The 22,740-nt window shown below is 35.0% G+C and overlaps 2 protein-coding genes across 2 annotated transcripts; both read left to right on the forward strand.

Annotated features, from left to right (window-relative positions):
• The first annotated feature begins 6,494 nt into the window (after nucleotides 1-6,494).
• Nucleotides 6,495-7,430, forward strand: LOC142837897 (olfactory receptor 2J3-like). The gene has a single exon (XM_075953319.1). It carries the CDS (start codon nucleotides 6,495-6,497, stop codon nucleotides 7,428-7,430), a length of 936 nt encoding a protein of 311 aa, XP_075809434.1.
• Nucleotides 7,431-17,043: 9,613 nt separating this feature from the next.
• Nucleotides 17,044-17,967, forward strand: LOC142837901 (olfactory receptor 2J3-like). The gene has a single exon (XM_075953331.1). The coding sequence runs from the start codon at nucleotides 17,044-17,046 to the stop codon at nucleotides 17,965-17,967; it is 924 nt and encodes a 307-aa protein (XP_075809446.1).
• Nucleotides 17,968-22,740: the final 4,773 nt, after the last annotated feature.

Here is a 22,740-nt window from a genome sequence, read left to right on the forward strand (position 1 = left end):
AAGTCAGGAGATTAAGTAAACTGGAAGAAAGTCCTTACAATTCTGTACAAATGTCAGAATTATATTCTATTTTCATAGTACTAAGAGATTTTAAAGAACCTCTCAATATAGTTACCAATTCACAATATACAGAAAGAGTTGTTTAGAATATTGAAACCATTAAATTTATAACAGATGATACAGAATTGACTTCATTATTCATTCACATTCAAAATATAATCAGGAATAGGCTTTTCCCACATACATAAAACACATCTGATCCTATATGAGCCAGTTATTTCTGTCATTTCTTGCACCTTTTTGAAGTTACTTGATTGAACTTCCTATTTACTCAAGTAATATTTCCCTTCTCGTGACTTCAATGGGGTTAAAGACTAGACAGTCATATTTACTTTCCTCTTATGACTTAGGCAGGCCATTTTTAATTAAAGATTTAGACTCCTTAAGATAGGATAACTACTGAAACGCTTAGCATATGTTTCTTGCTTGATATAGCTTAGTAATTCTAATTTTTATACTTGATATTTGTTTTTATTGTATGTAGGTTTGTAGTAAGCTAAGAACTCTCCTATTTAGACAAAAGGGGGACATGATATGGGAACTCCTTCAGCCTATAACCTTTAAGATACAAGCCCACTTGAGCATGGTCTCTTGTACAATAAATGTAGATGTAAAGCTTGCACATCATCTCTCTCTGGCATGCTGGATTGGGTTCCTTTCACCTGCTCATACAGAGGACTTTTAATCTGGGTGTCTGCCCCTAAATAAAGAACCCTTTATTATACTCAATTTTGATCTAGTGTGGGATGACTTTATCATGTTTATCTACAATAGAAGAATGAAATTGAAGAAGATATCTAAACATAGAAAGATCTACCACGCTTATACATTGAAGGGATTAATGTAGTAAAAATGGTCATTCTACCAAAAATCAATCTGCAGTTTCAATGCAATCTCTATCAAAATTTCTATTTATTATTATTATTATTATTATTATTATTATACTTTAAAAAATACTAATCCAAATTCCCACTTCCTCCCCTCCTTCCACTTCCCTCCCACTCCCTTCATAACCCTACCATCATTCCCCTCCAATCTTAAGAAAGGGCAAGGCACCCTGCCCTGTGGAAAGTCCAAGGCCCTCCCCACTACATCCATGTTGAGCAAGGTATACATGCAAATTTTTATTGCATTCTAGTCATATTGCCTTCCAGTATTTCCCCTACAGGAATTTTAATGCAAAGGAATGATATTATCTTAGAATGAATCTTTTTACCACATAAACCAAGTAAAAAATTAAAAACTTATGAGGAAAAAAATCTCTGAATTAATTGTAATGTTCAGCTTTAATACAAAAATTCCAGGATAACTAAACAATCCTGAAAAACAAAAGAATTGCTAGAAGTGTCAACAATTTGATGTGTATAATAAATCAAAGCTATAATAATAAAAACAGCATTATATTGAAAGAAAAACAAATATGTTAATCAGTGGAATTGAATTAAAGACTCAGACATAAATCCACACACCTATGGAACCTAACTGTTGATAAAGAAGGCAAAAATATAAGCCCTCCCTCTGACTGGAGGAGTGTCTACCTAGATTTTTGTCTCATCCTCACTTGGTAGCTTGCCACTTAAGATTGTGTGAATTATATAGAAAACTGTGGAGAAGTTACATAAACATGATTAAAATAATCAGATATTTTTACATCTATGTGAAGTTTTCAATTTACCTGGTATTGTATTCATCATGCACTTGTTTTACTTCATTCTTTTATGATAGAATACAATGTGTCACTTTGTATAGTCAGAAAATTAAAACATATTTTAATATTAGACACAAAACAGAAATGCAAAAAAAAATAAACATGTGAGATGTAGCTACAATTGTGTTTGGAGAGGAAAATATAGCTTTAAATGGTTAGGCTAATAAATACTCCAATGCTGTTGGAAGGAGGCTGCTTGTTTGTCCCAGACACCCTGAACCAAAATAATCACACAGAAACTGTATTAATTAAAACATTGCTTGGCCAATTGGCCTAGCTTCTTATTGACTAACTCTTACATATTAATTTAACCCATTTCTATTAATCTGTGTATCACCATATGGCAGTAGCTTATCGGGTAATGTTCCCCACTTCTGTCTCAGGTGGAGGATCCATGGCATCTCTCTGACTCTGCCCTCTTTCTCCCAGCATACACACTACCTTTTTCCCACCTAATTCTGTTCTGCCCTAGCCATAGGCTCAAAGCAGCTCTTTATTCATTAACCAATAAAAGCAACACATAGACATAAGGACCTCCCACACCACAAATGGTAATAAAACATGCTCACAGCATACAGAGTGGAATCCCACATCAATACATAACCCAAAAGATATTTCTTTGTAGACAATTGGTTTTACACATCTTATACCTTGGTAAGCAAACCCAAAACATTTTATCAATTAAGTAAATAATACTAGTAAATTGGACCTTATTGTACTAAATCTATATGTGGACAGAGTAAGCTTGTTTTTTAAGACATAATGTCTCGGAAGGCATTGTATTTTTAATTTCTTTTACTTCTGGAATTATTTTAATAGATCTAGTTTATTCAATCTATTATTTTCAGCATCATGTCTAGCATTTTTATCTTGACAAATTGAGAATAAGAAGCACCTACCACTGTGTCACTATTGGATTCCTCAGTAGTACCACTGTATTATATAATGCTGTGAGTTATCACTTGTGAAATATAGAGCTTTCTGAAAGTCAATGCAAATGAAAATGGATACAAATAATATCTTAAGCAGGAACTAAATACTACTTTCTAGAACACAATTCCCAGTAATCCATCTATCAAAGTCTCACAGTTTGTTACATATTTCAGAGTATCTTACCTATTAAATTATCTTGGGGAGAAAATAATATAAGGCTGCCTTAAAAATAACTTCTTGCAACTAAACATAATGTGTGTTCATATTTCTCAAAAAGGTGATAATAAGAAATCTGCAACATGTTCTGGTACCCTATAGATTGATCAAAGCTAAAATTTGTTTATCAAATTTGGTGAGCATTATGTCTGTTATAAGATATGGGTACAAGTACAATCTGCTCTGGTATGAGATTTTTCCAAGATTCTGATAACTGCATGGATTCTTCTGCTATCACTATAGTATCACTTTTAAATTTCTCCATGATAAAACAGAGACATTTAAAACTATTAAGTATCCATATAATATTTATTTTCTGATAAAATATTTGTTAACATTTAATAATAAATATAAAAATTTAAATAATATTTAATATAAAAATAAGAAATAAGAAAAAATAAGCTTTTATTAATAAAATATTCATTGATAAATTTTGCATATATTATGGTGAGGAGAAATGATTATTAACTGTTCATGGTGGTTGATTTTGTGTGTGTGTGTGTGTGATGTGTTGGCACATACCATGATAGCTGAGGGTAATAATAGTTTATCTGTAATATTTGTGCACTAAAAAGAATGGAAATAGATATAACACATATTTTAATTAATATTTTAAGCACAAAAAGAAAAGGTGGAATTGATTTATAAAGCATATGATTCAACTAAAATATAATCTGAAATATAATGGTAATAAGAGACAAAAGGCAGCGAACCTGTTGAATTAACATTGGATTTTAGATACATTAGAGACCCAAATAAGAACTCAATTTAAATGAAGCAAAGATAATCTTGTTTTGAATAAAATACTGAATGTCTTCTCTTACACTTAAACAATATTATTTTACTAATTATCTTTCAAATCCCAATTGAGGATAAATAATTCAAATAATTTGGAGAAACTCACCCTCTTTTCTATAAACACATCTTATAGTCTATTTTATTAGTGGTTCATCTACAGATTCCTTGTCACAGTGCTGTGTTATCATGGGGAATCTATTCCAGGGAATAGGACTAACCAATACAATTCCTTATGGAGCTTTAATTGACTCTTTGGGATTCATGTTCCTATTAGTCCAGTCAAACAGATCAAATCAGATATTTTATTATTTCCACAAACTTCATTTGATCTTAGACAAGGACAATTCCTCGATACACTGAATGCTCTGATTTTCTCCTTTGGCTACAAGGAAATATTTTATGAGCCATAGGGCTACTAAATAATAAACGCAGAGGCTCTGCTCTCTTAGTATAATGCAGTCAGAATCAGAGGCAGGACTGATTATGCTGGTGCCTTCAAAGAGACCAACACCAGCCAGTCAGCCAGCCATACAACTGAGGGATGGAGTGAAGATAACACATAGAATGTGAGCAGACTCACGGTGGAAGTGAATGAGGTTTAAGCAATGCTCGAATACTAGAAGGTTAGGATTAGCAATGAGAGCCATGGGTTTAGTGTAAAAAGATGCTGGCTAGTGCTGAGGGTGAAGAACAGCCATCACTGTTTCTTCTGCCATCCCGATTTCCAAGAACAGAAGAGAATTTATCCTCAGGTGAAAAAAGCAATTTTGGATTAAAAAAAACCTCTATTTTACACACTTATAATAATAAGGAAACAAAACCACAGTTCTTACATTTCCTTTGTGTGAGTAATAAGTTTTGTCTTTTGTCCATAGTTTCTATGGATTATTTCTTGACGGAAGTGCTAAAGATGGTCTATGCAATATAGAGATCTCACAACTTTCACTCGGTTAGTTACTTTACAGAGTCACAGAGGCAGTTGCATAAGGAAGAAAGATTATACCTGTCTAACTGCAAGTAACTGCTATCTCATGATGAATGATGCTTTATTCTAAAGAAATTCACAAAGACCTCTTAAAAACTTCTGAACAGTCTTCAAATGTCAGTGAGCTCTCCCTAAGGAGATCTCTTTGGCTCAGTATATTACAAATATTATTTTGGATATATCTATGACTTTTAAGAAAATTCCTCCCATGGAGTGCTGAGTGATTTTCTTAAAGGGTTACTGAATTGTAGGAGGTTATTGTTTATATTATAAATATTCTTAAGAATTGTAACATTAAACCACAGTTTATTATCAGGTCTAAATTTAATGTTCCAATTTTTCTGTGCTCCCTAGGAAACATTTGGATACACTTTTCTGCAGTGTTCCAGTTTTGTCATTTAATTTATAGTCATGAATTGATGTATTTATGCGCCTCTTTGTTCATATTTCTATATAAATTTATTTCTTGTCTGTAAAAAAATTTTAGTGCAAATAAACAGATTACTAAATAAGCTTATATATGTATGCTACATCTTACTAGGGCTACTTTACATAAACAATTAGAAATTATTGCTAAATGCAATATGTTCCTTCTATAATTCTTATCTGTACAGTTACTGAGAAAGCAATTGTTATGTTTTCTATCATCACATAAATGGAAATTGCTGAGGAATACTAAAAACAAATTTAAAGTCATTTACTTATTAATAATAATAATTAGTCTTGTTCAAATTATCATCTATCTCCAAGCTAGGCATTTATTCAATTATTATTTACTCAGTTCTTACTCTAAAATGAATGAATTGTTTATACTCACTTAAGTTATCTTTCTATAATAATATAAATATTAAGATAGACTATAAAATTATTTTGTACTCCCTTTTGGTAGCATCTTATTGAAAAACAACTCCAAATTTGTAGAACAGTTATACAAATGCTGAAAATAATCATTTACCTTTATCTGTACCGTACCTTAACATGAATTTTTAAATAAAAAGCTCTACTTCCTCTATTAACTTTCTACCATGTGTCTATCTGTCCACTCAAGAGCTATCAAGCATCTATATTTTACCACCATTTATTATCTATCATCTATCTATTTGTCTGTCATCTGTCATGCATCAACCTCATCATCATCATGTCATCCATGATTGCTTGTTTTTTATGTTTTCATTGTGAGAATTTAATTGCATCTTCTGGGCAGGAATGCCATTTCAGTGACATGATATCCTATTCAAAATATCTCAACTCCAGCTATATAGTATTTGTTTCTCAAAACACTGGTGACAGTCTCTTGAATCATATGAGTATGGAGGAATCCAGCAGATCTCTGTATCAAAATAATTTCCAAATTTTTAATCTATAATTAATAAGTAATTTGTAAAAAGATGATTCCTCTATGTAATTGTATTGCCCTTTGAAAATTTTCTAACTAGCTTTGCAAACTTTCATGTCAGTAATGTCATTTTATTTATTAATAGTTTGTAGTTGGGAACCTTTTGCCTTCACCACTCAATGACTTTTCATATATATTCACACTGCTTTGATGAATATCATATATTAATTAATATTTTGATTACCAATAAATAACGTTAGTATTATATATTTCATATATATGAAAGTCAATGTGTATATGAATATATGAGAAATAGTTCAGGGAATATGAATATATACATATATCTGTATGTATGAATATATATGCTTGCCAATGATTTGTTTTAGCAATCATTTACTGTAACTCTCTTCATGTTCAAATTTTCCTAGAACTGAAGATAAACAAAAAAAAAATAAGCAATGGTTGAAAATTTCAATGAAAGTTGGGAAGGATTTATTCTTCTGGGTTTCTCTAAATGGCCTCATCTGGAAGTTGTTCTCTTTGTGGTGATCTTGATATTCTACTTGATGACACTGACAGGCAATCTCTTCATCATCATCCTGTCATGCCTAGATTCCCACCTGCACACCCCTATGTACTTCTTCCTCTCAAATCTCTCTGCTCTGGATCTCTGCTATACCACGAGTTCTGTTCCTCAGCTGCTGTCCAACCTCTGGGGTCCAGAGAAGACAATATCTTATGTTGGGTGCATGCTACAACTCTATTTTGCCCTCGCACTGGGTACCACAGAGTGTGTTCTTTTGGTGGTGATGTCCTTTGACCGCTATGCAGCTGTGTGCAAACCCTTGCATTATTCTGTCCTCATGAATCCTCATTTCTGTCACCTGCTGGCTGCAGCATCCTGGGTAAGTGGCTTTACCACCTCAGCACTTCATTCCTCCTTTACCTTTTGGGTACCTCTGTGTGGACATCACAAAGTGGACCACTTCTTCTGTGAAGTCCCAGCACTGTTGAGGTTATCCTGTGTTGATATCCATGCAAATGAGCTGACCCTCATGGTCATGAGTGCCATTTTTGTTGTTATACCACTTATTCTCATCCTGAGCTCCTATGGTGCCATCATTTGCACTGTTCTAAGAATGCAGTCCACTGCTCGACTTCAGAAAGTTTTTGGGACCTGTGGAGCCCATCTTACTGTTGTGTCTCTCTTTTTCATTCCAATCATGTGCATTTATCTTCAGCCTCCAACAGAAAATTCTCAAGATCAAGTCAAGTTCATTTCCCTCTTTTATACTGTTGTCACACCTAGCCTGAACCCTCTCATCTATACTCTAAGAAACAAAGATATAAGAAGAGCAGTAAGGAGGCTGACTGGGTGTGAAAGGGAACAATGAGAGAGGCCTCCCACTGTGCAGTCGTTGAAAAGAAGGTCTGATCCTTTACAAAGGACACTTTGTTCTTTTCCAATCTCGTCAGGTCACTGAATCATAGAACATAAAATACAGATTTTAATTTATTTGAGTAAGAACACCTTTTTTTTCAAAATATTAAATTATGTCAGGAACTCAGACAGTAAATTTATGACTTTCTACTTTGAACAATACAAACAGAAATCTGTTCCAAATAGCTCACTTGTTCATTTGTCTGTTTAACTCAAGAACATATTCCCTACTGACATTACTTTTGAATCTTAATATGTCTTATTTTCTTTTAGATTCTTAGTACTTTAGATGGATGTTCCTTTTGATCAAATAGAACTTTCTTATGGATAAAATTGCAATCTAAGATAAAAGAGGAAATACCTGTATAAAATTTTGTTTGTCATGGGTTACATGATAACAAATTAAGGTCACTTCTAAAATAATTAAAGGAAATTTGGCAATAAACCTTGAATATAAATGTCCTTATTAAATTGAGTGGAAGAGGATGTTAGTAATTACTATAAAGTAAAAGAAATAAATCACTTAATTTTATTTAGTGATCTTAATGACAGTCAAATTATGTTTAATGAATTAAATCAGGGTAAATTATGTTTTAACTCTTTATAAATATCTTCTTTTTAAAGATATCATTGTATTATAGCTCTTTAGTATGAGGCATTAGGTTTTAAAGAAAAATATTAAAATGAGTAGCATTATTAGGGAACAATTTTATTTTTTTATGTATCTGTTAGGGTCATATAATATGTTATATTGTAGTATACTATATGTATTATATTGTGTTATAACTCACACAGACACACACACACACACAGACACACACACACACACACATATATTTCATTGATCAAATAGATGTCCTACAAAATTTTTCCTCCAGTCTCAAGATTTTTGTTCTTTAAAAAATATTTTCAAAAGAGGACAGTTTCAGTTTTAAGGAAATCAAATATATTCTTTTAAAATTAGGCTCCTAAAGTTTTCATGTATATTAGGTTAAATTTATGAAACAATTTGGAAAGAACTGATAACTCAGATAACTTTACTATTCTGATGCATAAACATATTTTTTCCTTCATTGCAAGTGTTGTCTCTATATATTTTCCTAAGCTGACCTCTGAGAGTTGCATAGTTTTGAATGTCACTGTCAGTACTGTAGACTACATCTGACTTTTGTAAACTGACTTATATCCTGCAATGGTGGTGACTAAATAGCTCAGTTATGTTTTAGTCTGAATAAATTTATTTGAATTTGCATGTGTGTAATATGCATGCATGTCTGTATTTGTGTTCACTTGTGTGTATAATCATGTGTGTGCATATGAATGTAGAGACACAAGGTTGGTTTCAGGTATCTTCCTTGATTGCTTTTTATGTTTATTTATTGAAGCAGAGTCACTGCATCCAAATATCACTAATGCTGAATAGTATGGATGGCCAACTTGCTCTGGCCCCAGATATATTCCCATGTGTTGTGGTTGAATAAAATGAGCATCACAGACGATAAGGAGTAGAAAAATTAGGAGGTATGGCCTTGTTGGAGTAGGTATGGCCTTGTTTGAAGAAGTACATCACTGCAAGGGCAGACTTTGAGGTCTCATATACTCAAGTTATGCCCTGTGTGGTTCAGTCTCTTTCTGCATCCTGAAGATCAAGATGTAGAACTCTTAGCTCCTTCTCCAGCACCATGCCTACTTGCATACTATCTGCTCCTCACACCATGACAATAATTGACTAAACCCCTGAAATTAAATATAAATGTGGTCATGCTGTCTCACTACATCAATAGAAACCCTAATTGTTGGGTTCAGGGGGGTCACGCAAAGATGGGAACAGAGCACCAAAGTCTAATAAACCAGAAGCAAATTTTATTCGACAAACCAGATCACAGGAAAACCAGAAGCAAAAAGAAAAGAGAAAAAAAAGAAAGACAAAACAAAACACCCTGGGGCTTCGAAGCTTATCAGCTAGCTGAGACCACAGCAAGAGATGGTGTTTGTTAGGCTGTGACAAAAGACTGGTTTCTAAACCCACTTTTTATAGTGGGGGCACCAAGCATTAGGTCTCAACAATGGAATTTTTATAATCTTATCCTGACCCATGGGCCAGTCAATGGAGACCCTAAGAGGGGGAGTGGGTTCTAATGTCAATGGGTAACTAGGCAGCTATCATGAAATATGTTTCAGAGGAGATTACAGTGAAAGTCACTAATTTCAAGAAAACAGATGTGTGAATTTTATTTTATTAATTCTGATGAGTGAATTTTATTTTATTAATTTCAGGACTTTAAAGATCTTAACACTTATTAAAATATTATCTTCGGGTATATTAGATATTTCTTAAACCTTACAATGCTCATTGTTTATATAAAACTATATTTATTAGATCATAAGATTTCATTGAGCTATAAAATTGAATGTTATAAACAGATTTTGTTAAGGGTTTACTTTTAAAACAGATTATAAATATATATACTTCAACAAATTTTTGTCTCATTTATATAATGGATAATACTAAATTCACATGATTTCTTCCAAATATTCTTAGTATAAAACTGTTACTTGTAGGATTTCTTTATTTCTAAAAATCTTCCGTTAAGTTTTCTTTTTATTACAAATGGTTTCAGAATAATTATTGTCTGTAAGATGAGGACTGTGTCTTTTTTCACATTGACAAATGGGGGCATCCTGTGACTAATAGATAATGACCTCTGGAAGCTATTAATTTAGCAGACCACTAGCTTTCACTATCCAAAAAATGAGAATGTCATTAGGGCCATCTTGAGCCCATAGAAAAGCTTCCCCTAGCTTGCTGTAACTGAATCTCTAGTGTACCCATCAATATGATTTAAATTTGCCTTGATTTAAAAGTTTTCTTTTTCTGTAAAATTGTAAAACTTCATGGAAACTGCTTTCATGTTGAAATGCAGAATTTGGGCTAATCTATATTTGTGTTCTCAGACCATGGTCATTTAAAATGTCTCCAGGATAAGCTATATCTTATCTTCTTTAAGAGTAGAGCTGTAGTCTTATGTCAATAATAACAATACTCCATGGTCTTAATAACTGAGAGAACCACAAATTCTGTGTGAATTTGTGCTATTGTGTTTTGTTTAGAATAACAGGAATTTTTCCTTACAATTATTTACTTAGATCACAAGGAAAGGCCAAAAAAAGTCCACTTGACTTCTTTTTCTATTGTGTTTGTCTATCACTAATAATTATTTTGAATTCTTGAAATTTCAATTTGACAACAAATAATGATAAAATCCGTTATTATAATGAACTAGTTTAACGTTGAGGTTTAAGTTTTGGTGCTGTGGAATAATGTTCTTATACACTATAAAGATTTGTCACTCATATTGGTTTAATAAAATGCTGATTGGTCAGTATAGAGACAGGAAGAATAGATGGGGCAACCAGACTAGGAGAATTCTGGAAAGAGGAAAGGCAGAAATTCAGTCACTAGTCAGATGCAGAGGAAGCAAGATGAGAATGCCTTACTAAGAAAAGATACCAAGCCATGTGGCTAACACAGACAAGAATTGTGGTTTAATTTAAATTGTAAGAAATAGTTAATAATAACCCTGAGCTAATAGGCTACACAGTTTATAATTAATATAAGCCTCTGTGTGCTTCTTTGGGACTGAATGGCTGCAGGACCAGGCAGGACCAAAACTTCTGTCTACATTTCGGGTCTGAGTTTTAGTACATGCAATTTTAATGTCAAATATTTAAATTATATTTGGATCCACATTTCATGTTATTTCATGTCAAATAACATGAATATGTAAAATCTATCTCTTAATGTTTTCAAAAACTCAGGGAGGATATTAGAAATCTCATTGAAATCTATCCTGTCTTGTAAACCAGAGTGGTGGTTGGGTCAAAGTTTTAATGTCACCTTAGTTCAACAATAGTGCAGTATCAAGGGGAGGACATTCATGGAAAATAGTGTAACCTCACAAGTCCCTGCAAAGCATTAATTGACTCTTTGGGATTTACACTCCCAATGCTACAGTTAAGGAAATCAATTCTTCTGTTTTTCTAAAATCTCCATTTGGTCTCAAATAAGACCTCTCTGGACACACTGAAAGCTCAGAGTTTCACCTTCTGCCTACAAAAAGCACTTTACTGCCCAATGAGCTCTCTCTTCTGTAGCAGAATCCAGGTTTAGGCACTGCTAGAGCTTTGAAGGACACCAATAACAACCAGCAGGTCAGTCACACAGGTGAGAGAGTGAAAGGTAAGACAACAATGGGCATATGAACAGACTCAAGATGTGAGTATCTGGGCAGTGGTGGTGCACACCTTTAATCCAAGAACTCGGGAGGCAGAGGCAGGTGGATCTCTGTGAGTTTGAGGCCAACCTGGTCTATAAGAGCTAGTTTCAGGATAGGCTCCAAAGTTACAGAGAAACCATGTCTCAAAAAAAAAAAAAAAGCCCAAAATACAAAAACAAAACAAAACAAAAAAAGATGTGAGTAAACAGGTTTCAGGCATTACTTGAGAACTAGTTAATGTTCTATGTAAAAACTCAGAATAGGAAAATTCTAGTCAGTATTGGTGATGGGAACAGTCACTTTTTTTTCTCCTTCTTCAACACAGACTTTCAACTTAGAAGGAAGAACTTATCCATGGAACAGAAAGTAACTTTATTTCCTACCCATCCAATATGAAGAAATTAAGTCAGAAGTTTATACTTTTCTTATTTTCATCTGGTGTTTGTCTCTTTTCTTAGATATGTTGCTAACTTTTCCTTATAGGAATTCATCAAATTGATAGTGATAACTCACACAGCTGCCGGTTTGTTCATTTTAGTTAAGGTACTCAGTCATAGAGGCTGTTGACATAAAAGTCACCACTGTCATCTTAAGGGAGTTAAAAGATAATTTACTATGGATCCATTTTGAATGGTCATGGTCTGGCAATAGAGATTTAAGTTACCTCAAAATCCATGTTTCAATGTGGAAGCAGTTTCATGAACTTTTATAATTGTACAGAAAAAAAGCTTTTAAATCAAGGCAAGATTAAATACATTGGGGGATACACCAGAGATGTAGGTTATAATAGGATGGGTGGGAGAAACTTCTGTGGGCCCAAGATGCTATCTGATGGCTTTCTTAGCTTTTGGGTTGGTGAAAGACAGGGTTTAGCTAAGTTAATAGATTTCAAAGATTTCTAACTACTATTCATAAGATGTTAGTTCAGAAAGAGAGATGAGCAAGAAGTGACTGTTCTGGAGGAGTAAGACTAGCCCAAGATAAGGTAACTAGCCTCCAGACTGGTAACATTCCAACTGTTGCTGCACAACTCCCATTCTAGTCAGTCAATTAGTCTTTGGAGGCAAGGTTTCTTTTTGAGAACTTTTCTTCAAAGACAAGAAGAAAATTAAGTGTATCAAGGGAAGTAATTACAGCAATTGCACCCAAACTTGCCATGAAGTGTTCCCAATCTAAGAAAAAAATTTAAAACTATTTTAGAAAACTTCCATCTTTAATCAAATGGCAGTAATCACTTCAATTTGAATTATTTTAAAATTTTCTGTTATATGAATTCTTTTGAATTCAGCTATAGTTTTAAAGGAAGTTCTTTCTAAATATTGTATAAACTTGTTTCCCTGGACCCATCACTCAGTGAAATAGGATCGTTTCCTCTAGTTTACTGACTGTCACACTGCTGTAATTTAGGATTAGGGTTAGCTGAGAAGGCTAGAGACAAGCTGATTTCTCCAAATATTCCTGATGAAGTTTATTTCTATTTCAGTATTTTTCTACAAGTGTTGCACTTACCATTAAGAGCCAAAATGTTAAAACTACAGATTATTTTATTAATCTTTTGTCACAGCTAATTAGGAAGTATCTCTTATTAGTCACAAGAGCATGTAAAACAAAACAGAGATGGGATTGTTGAGAAGATAAAAAATTCAGTAAACAAAAGATATTTAAATCCTAGGTCACTCAATATCTATGTAACAAATAGAAGATTTAATCTTCCAAAGAAAGATTAGAAATTTGCAGCTCAAAAAGGGTCATTAGTATTGATGAATTATGGTTTATGTTTTTAAAAATAAACAAATGTAAGACTCAGTGTAACATATTAACTTGAAAAAGCCATTTAATGATTTATAAAATGTTTTTGTAGGAGAGAGTAATCAAGCATAGTGATTCAAACCTATGCTTAGGATCTAAATACAATATTACTGATTGTCAGTTCCAAAGGGAACCCCAAAATGACAGTCTTCACTTAGCTCAAGCTGGACTATAGAAGGACTCTTGGTTGAGGTATAAAAGCTAACATGCAAAATTCCTCAGGAACCTGTGAAACAGATTTCTGCCCACCAGAAAGGGTCAGTTCCCTCGGTGTATATCTAAGTTTACATATTAATGCCCATGCTAGACTCTGAACTCTTTTTTTCCTATTCACATGTACCTGTTAGGTAGTTCAAAGCCCAAGCCAGCATCCTGGCCTTTCCCCCCTCTTCTTCGATTCTAAACTCCCGGTCTGTTCCAGTTCACAAGGTTCCCTCTGCTCAGCATTTTTCTAAGTTTTCTTCTCTAACTCCAGCCATGGCCAGTCTGCTTCTTTTTTTCTCTGCTCTGGACTCTTCCAGATGCCTCTGGCTGTTTTGTCTTCCTTACTTACAATAAAAACCTTATCCCTAACCATGGTTTTTGTTTTTGTTTTTTTCTGTGCACAATTTTACACTTACTCCCCTAAAGAAAAGACAATTTTTAGTGACAGCAGCTTAGTCTGTAGCTTGGGTAATTTTCTCCCTCATAGTCTAAATATGTCCTTTCCTCTGTCTTTCCTGTAAGCCTGTCCATAATCTTGGAAGTACTCACTGGACTCTGCTTTCTTATTAAGAACCAGTCTGCCACCAACTTAGGCTTAACATCCATCTTATAACAAAAACAAACTAGGTTCATTCTGTTTATGATTAAACCTCTGTTTCTCAAGGGATGGGCTTTGCTCTACCTGTAATTTTAACTACAAAAAATTTGTACTGCCAGTTCCAGGAATGGCAACCATGTCTCTGTTCCAAAAACTTAATTGTCATCTTGCAGCCATACCTTTCAAGAGGGTTGCTATGGCTACTTTGTTATAACTATCTGTTGTTATGACCACCTTGCAATCAAGTCTTTATTTCAGGAGGTCATTAGAAATAACTTTTTATGATGTTCAGTTCCTATAATGCTGCCTATTTTACCCATAAAATCCCCTATTTGGAAACCACCTACCCCCAAACTTTCTCACATCCAAGACTGAATTCTTCAACTCCACCTTAGGGGGAGGCAGCCCATGTGCATGAATAAAAAAACTTGCTACTTTTACTTAAAACTAATTACTCGCTTTAGCTAAATCATTTATGATGATTTTGGTAGATAGTTTTCTCCTCCCATCTTTGGGCCTAATACTTAGACTTTTATCTCTTAAATAATGTCCCTAGCACACATTATAGCACCCTCTCATCCAGACTCCCAATTTTATTAATACTTATACATTAATATGTCCATAATCTGTGGTTTTTAAAAAATTTCTGCTTATATTATGTTTCTAACATAAAAAAACCTAGCATGTAAGTAAGTATATTAAAAATCAAAGCTATTTCTTTTTGTTGGCACTTTTAGTTGAGGTATAATATATCTTCATTCATAAGTATTAATACTTCTGAATGTGTTGTTTTGCCTCTTCTTTCATATATATGTAGGATTATTGAAATTGCAATTGTGTTTCCTAGTACCACATAAGTAGAAAGGTTTTTTCAAATAAAACAAAATTTAAATAATTTACTTGCTATAATCAGACTTGGGAGTCATAAAATGTTCTTCAAGTCAGATTCCCACTATCCATTTTCAATAAACCAAATTAAAAATGGAAAGCAAAAAAATAATGGAGATTTACTCAATGTGATCATATCAGGAAGGGGCCAAGAGATCCAGGAAGGACTTCCAGGTCAGATCCTAAAGTAAGACCAGAATTTTCATAGAGAACGAAGGTTAGGCACATTTAATTAGTCCAGTTTAAGGTGCAGTCCATCCTCCACTGACTGACTCATCATTATCAGGCCTTCAATCACATCCTATAAGATGGTTTGATGAGCTGTTCGAACTATGTGAAATCTCAATCTGGAATATAAGTTGTTTCTCAGGCTGCACCTTTTCCTTCCAAAGCATGACATTTCCAGGGTAATTCCCATTTCTTGGGATTATTGTTTAATGGTGTCATAGTCAGAGTAAGAGACATTAGTGTGCTTTTATAATACCTTCATTTCTCCAGGATAGTTATATTATCATGTAAGTAGAAACTATTAGAAAATACTAAAAACAAACTTTAAATAATTTATTTGTTATCAAATACCATTTTTGAGTGGAAATCATTTTCCCTCACTCTGTTAGGTTAACAATTGCTCATCTATTATCCTAGAATGAATGAGAACTTGATTTGTTTTCTAAAAAGATATCTACTTAAGGTATAAAATTATTTTATATTTTCTTTTGGCAACATTTTATTGTTGAAATTTTCAAACTTACATAATAGTTACATAAAGAACAAGCAACAGTAATTTATCAAATATATAAATGGATCCTTAGTGTACATTTTTCTGGGGAAGTTTTGCTATTTCGCATATTTATTGTCTATCAACTCAAAATCTATCTATCTATCTATCTATCTATCTATCTATCTATCTATCTATCTATCATCTATCATCTTCCTATCTACCTACCTATTTCACTAACATCTATCTATATAGCATCTATCCATCTATTAATCACCCATCACGTTTTATGGACCATTGATTGCACATGCAAGTATTTCCCTTACACTGTTTTTCTTGATGTTTCCTTCCAAGAACAATAAAATTATTAATGTAAACTCTGTAAAGTTCAAATGTTAAGCAATTTAATAGTGGCAAAATTATCAGTATAAATTCAAACTTTTCCAATTCTCTAAGGAGTTTGAGCTATTTTTCCAAGTGTGTGATCATCTGGGCACCAACTTTTAAAATCTATTTACCCAATTACTTAGTCTTAATTGGTATAGTAACTGACATTTTTGTAGAGTATAGGGAATCTATTTTGTGTTCATTTGAATTTTTCTCATGTTTCTTCCTTACAAGAGTTTGGTTGTGTCTTCTGAGCAGTAGTGACACTTCAGTGACATCATGTTTCAAATTATCGCATCAGTAGCCATGGAGTACTGGTTTGTGTAATCACTAGTGAGCTAACAGTGTGTAGTTATGGAGACATCAGCAAGGTTTCTGTACTACAAAGTTTACTTTGTGATTAACAAGTAATTTATAAAGTTGTATTTTAGAAAATGTAAATAATCTGTCTCAGAAAATATATCAACAACTTTTGCATTCATTCAGGTCATCTAACCGTCATTCATTTTATACTTTATAGTTATGCTTCTAGCAAATAGGATACTTTTACCTTACTGGTTTTTCTTTTTTTCATAGAATATGAGTTTGATGATGCTTTATATTCTTTAGTCAACAACTGTGATTATTTTTCTTAACACTCAAGTTTTCTTAGAAGTGAAGATAAAACAAGAGAATGTAAACTAGTATGGAAAAAATCAATGCGAGTTCTGAAGGGTACTTCATTCTTCTGGGTTTTTCTAAGTGGCCTCACCTGGAAGTAGTTCTTTTTGTGGTGATCTTGATATTCTACTTGGCAACACTGACAGGAAATCTCTTCATTATCATCCTGTCACACTTAGATTCACACCTCCATACGCCCATGTACTTCTTCCTGTCAAATCTCTCAGCCCTGGATATCTGCTACACCACTAGTTCTGTCCCTCAGCTGCTGTCCAACCTCTGGGGCCCACAAAAGACGATATCTTATGCTGGTTGTATGTTCCAACTCTATTTTGTCCTTGCTTTGGGTACCACAGAGTGTGTTCTTTTGGTGGTGATGTCCTATGACCGCTATGCAGCTGTGTGCAAACCCTTGCGCTACTCTGTCCTCATGAATCCTCGTTTCTGTCACATGCTAGCAGCAACCTCCTGGATATGTGGCTTTTTGGACTCAGCACTTCATTCTCTCCTCACTTTCTGGGTACCTCTGTGTGGAAATCACCAAGTAGATCACTTCTTTTGTGAAGTCCCAGCACTGCTCCAGTTATCCTGTGTTGACACGAGAACTAATGAGATGACTCTACTGGTTGCAAGCTCTCTTTTTGTTCTCATCCCACTCATTCTTATTTTCACTTCCTACGGTGCTATTGCTCAAGCTGTCCTAAAGGTGCACTCAAACACGGGATTTCAGAAAGCATTTGGAACCTGTGGAGCCCATCTTATGGTTGTATGCCTTTTTTTCATTCCAGCCATGTGCATTTATCTTCAGCCTCCAACAAAAAATTCTCAAGATCAAGCCAAGTTCATTGCCCTCTTCTATACTGTCGTCACACCTAGCCTGAACCCTCTCATCTATACTCTAAGAAACAAAGATGTCAGAGAGGCAGTAAGGAGGCTAATGAGTCAGTAGTATCTTGAGTACTAGTGACATTAGCAGTGTGATGGTACATTTCTTCCCTAAGGTTCCCCAGTTCATCCATTCATTGTTCAACCACTTTTCTACTCAAGCAGTGAGACTTTTTTATAAGTTCTCACAGACTCACACAGTATTATGGTGGATATAAATAAACTTTATCTGCCTAAGACAACATTTTTGAACATAGCTTTGTTAAAAGTCAGATTTTAAAAGCATCAATTTTATCCTCAGATTATAACTCTAATGAATACAAATCTGATCAGTCTTATATGTGACTTGCTGTATTTGTCGATGAAAGATCTGTTTTTAATAATATAAAATCTTTGTAGTGTATCTTTTAACCTTTTAGTTTCTATGCAGAATATTTTTTATGTTTTACCTTTTGTTTAAGGCATAATTAAATGTGTGATACATTTTCCCCTTCATAAACAAGTGTCAGAAGGAATTTTGCTCCATGTTTTTGATATTCTACTGTAAGAATGAATATAAATTCACGAATTTATAGCAAGCATATCTGAAGTACATGAAGATTTACTCTTACATATGATTTTCTGTGATGCAACATGTAGCAGTATTATAGAAGGCTGATCATTGTCAATAAGTTGTTTTCTAAAGATAATTTTTCTCAATTTTAAAATGTGTTTTTCTCCTATTTTCACTTTTTAAAATATATAGACCTTTTCTATCTGAATAGATTTTTTCCTTTGGGATATTGCATAAATATAACATATATGGTATTGAATATCAGACACATTTGTACAATTGTTTCCTTAAACATATAGTCTTGTAACCTAAAACAGTAACCAAAGTTATCTTAGAGAGAAAAACATAATTGATTTGTACTTTTCAAGCCAGTAACATGAATAGCTTGCTAATTTTCATAGTTATGAATTATTCACTTGCTAAGTAAGAAGATTAAAGGGAAAATTATGAGTGTGTTGTCTATGTATAAACTGTCTTTCAATGACAAAATTTGGGCATGAAATTTTTTTTTCTGTTTCTGGGGGTCCATTGTTAATGCTAACCTCAGAAGTATCTACTACTCTGTAACTGCAGCAGAAGTGACATCATCTCCTTTCAGTCCTATAAGAATGTGAAGCATACCACACCAAATGCACACAGTTGCCACTCCATGGAGAGACTGGTACTACAGTTGTTCTGATTAAAAGAACAGTTATGTGTCTGGAGATGCCTGTCTGCCTTCTTTTATTTTCAAGTCAACCACATACATCTTTATTAAAGAACTTGTCTAGCATGAGATAGACTGGGGAGGATAAGATGAGTGAGAAACAGAGGGAGAGGGAGAAGACAAAGAGAGGAAGAGTGGAAAAAAGAGAAAGAGAAGAACAGACTGCAAATCCAATCAGAAAGCCATTGCTTACTCTCATGATACTTGTGCCACTATTGCACCAGTGGAGACTTCTTGCCAGGCAGGAAGTTATTTTATCTCACAGGAGCCATAGCTGGACAAGATTTGTGTTTATTTCTTCCAGCACAATAAAATCCATAAGGTAGGGATGAAGCTTCCAGATCAATACAGGTTTTATTTCTCCGCGTTCTATGACTTAAATATGTGATGTCTTCAGCAATAGTGTCTTACCATCAAGATCTGGAAGTTAAATAAGAGCAATGTCTATAGGTAGTAATAGTTTAGGAATTATGGGATCTTACTTGCCTATACCTCCAATAGAGGTAATTATGCACTTATATAATTTAGGAAGTTCTAAAGAGGTGGTTTTTTATGTGACCTTTTGAGCTCTTTAGTATTAGTTATTCTTCCATATATTCCTTTTACCTCAGTCCCTATATTTGACCTTTCTTGTTCCATTATTTTAGTTTCCCCCTTTGTATCACTGCATTTTCTTTTCCATCCCTTAAAAATTTTGTCATATACCAATCAGAGAGTTAACAAAAGGTTAAATACAAATGACTGAAAAGTATGTTTAAATTCTTCAATGGATCCCAGCATACTCAGTACCAGGAAACCTGTAGACACTGTATGTAGCGCAGATACAGTTTTACCCAAATCCTATACCTGTTTGCTGGGGAAACCCACCTCCTCTTGATCTATCTCCTTCCCTCTGTGACTCTTCAGATCACCTTATGGACCTTCTCATCATACAAATAACCCAAAGTTCCAGAACCCTGCCAGTTGTCCAACTTGAGGCCTCCAGTTGCTTTATCTTTCTTTGAGACTCAAGATCAAGTCAGACAAAATTCACAAAATGGAGGTAGGAGGTGAGACTGAAGATCCACCCCTAGTTAAGGAGCTATCAGCAACTAATAAGTGGTGGGAGAAAGACGGTTCATTTTCTTTAAGAGGGTGACCTCTGATGAATTGACATGATGCAGTAAAGACCAATATTCCAGGATCCAGAGTAGCACAAACTGTACTTGATAGGTTTGTAAAAACCAAGACAGGGTGTTGGGAAGGCAGGGAAGTAGGAGACATAGTAGGGGGTGGATATGATCCAAATATATTGTATAATTTCTCAAAGAACTTATTTTTAAAATGTTGAACAATCTGAGACACCAAGAAAATGCAAATTAAAATGACTTTGAGACTTTTGGCTTACCCCAGTCAAAATGGTTAAGATAAAATCATGATGACAAATAGGGGCAAGAAGAACATTTATTTACTGTTGGTGGGAGTGAACACTAGCATAGCCACTATGGAAATCACTATTGACAATTCTCAAAAGGCCAGAAATATAGATATCATATGGTCCAGGTATACATTCATCCAAGTTCATTGCTGCTACATGCAGAATAGTCAGGAAATGGAAACACCCTTGATGTGGGAGGGTCTTCTGTTTTGTGTTGATCTCATTGGTTAATAAAGAAGCTGCCTTGGCCATTGGATAGGCCAGCCCTTAGGTGGGTGGAGTAGACAGAACAGAATTCTGGGAGGAAGAGGGAAGTGAGGCAATTGCCATGCCTCTCCTCTCTGGGTCAGACGCCATGGATCCAGCCACCAGGTCAGACATGCTGAATCTTTCCAGGTAAGCTACCACATCGTGGTGCTACACACATTAATAGAAATGGGTTGATCAAGATGTGAGAGTTAGCCAATAAGAGGCTGAAACTAATAGGCATTTTTATTAGTATATTACATCAACTAGCCACAGCCTCTGTTGCTACTAAGTGGGTAAAATGAATGAAGGGAGTTTGGCATTTGATCTAGCAATGGCTTAGTTTCTGGCAGTCCATACACATGTGCTGTGCTGTCTTGCCAGGAAAGGCAGCCAGGAAAGTTTAAAGGGCTTTACCTCTAACAGTCAGTGCACAGAGTTGGTCAATGGAAATGACTAGAGGCTATTTGGCCCAAGAGACAAAGAGCCTGTAATGGATAAATCTATGACTTTTAACAGAAGAAAGGATTCAGGGATTCTCCCAATTTTATGATTACAAGATTTAAAATGAAAAACCAAGGATAATAAAAATTGGCATGGTTATATCCCTCCCTAAGCTTATGAACGTGACCACAGTAATGGCAGACAGCTGAGAACCTGAGTTAAATTTGCCAGCCAGTCATGGTCTGTGGCAGGACCACTGAATGTGGCCTGTGACCTGCCCAGATGGAGCAGACTGACTGCCTGGTCCTAAGTACCCAGCCAGGGTGACCAAGTGGCAGAGGGAGCTTGGCTTGCACCCCACTGCAGGGCACAACTTCAAGTTCAGATCCCAGTTTCCAAGCCTGACAGCAAAGCTGCAAATAAAGTTGCCTCAGGGAACTGCAGTTTCAGGCCAGTCAAGGGTCTGTGAAAATGTAAATCAACAAGTTAAATCTGCCATCTAGGCAGACTTGCAACTTGGATTAGAAAGATAGCTTTCAAACTTTTAATAAAATATCCAATGATAAGACCCTTATTTAAAATATCCCATGGGAGACCTTTACCCACTAAGTGAAATTCTTAAAGGAACAGTGAGCCAAATTCCAGTAAACAACTTATAGAACCTTCTGGACAGGTACTCTCCCAGGTAGAGTATGCTACACAGAAAGAATAAGTAAATTATATTAATTATGATATGCCTTGCCAAATGTTATGCTAAAAAGTAAAACAGTGCTGTTTCCTGAGTGGCTGCAGTGGGCAGTGGGTCCCACAGCAGCGAGATCATGGCAGGCCATGAAGGCAGCCAGTCCCAGGCAGGGAGTCCCCGAGTGGCCCACGGGCCACAAGGGCCAGTGGGTCTTAGACAGGGAGCTGCATGTTAGGAGAAAGACCTAAGGTGAAAGACCAAGGAGGATAGGCATGCCATGCAGAGTGATGTTGGATATTTATTTATTAGGCTATGGGAGGAAAGGTGAAAAGGGAGAAGGGGGAAGAGCAGAGAGAGAAAGAGAGAGAGAAGCAGAGAGAGAGAGAGTGTGTAGTAATAAGAGCAGCGGAGCTGCATCCCCAGCACCCCGGCTGCCTGCTAGCTTATGCCCTGAAATAATTACACAGACACTGTATTCTTTTAAACACTGGTTGGCTCATTAGCTCTAGCCCTTACAGGCTAATTCTCATATCCCGATCAACCCATCTCTAATAATCTGTGTAGTATCAGTCTTACCGGGAAATATTCTAGCCTACGTCTATCCTGGGTCAGAGCTTCATCGCGTGTGCCTCAGAGAACAGAGCTATTGAGTCTGCCTGGGAGAGGGGAGCATGGCGTCTCTCAGCTCACTTCCTCTTCCTCCCAGCATTCTGTTCTGTTTACTCCACCCACCTACGTTCTAACCAATAAAATGGGCCAAGGCAGTTTCTTTATTTTTTAACCAAT

Source organism: Microtus pennsylvanicus, chromosome 1 (assembly GCF_037038515.1).
Source record: "Microtus pennsylvanicus isolate mMicPen1 chromosome 1, mMicPen1.hap1, whole genome shotgun sequence".
Lineage (NCBI taxonomy): Eukaryota > Metazoa > Chordata > Mammalia > Rodentia > Cricetidae > Microtus > Microtus pennsylvanicus.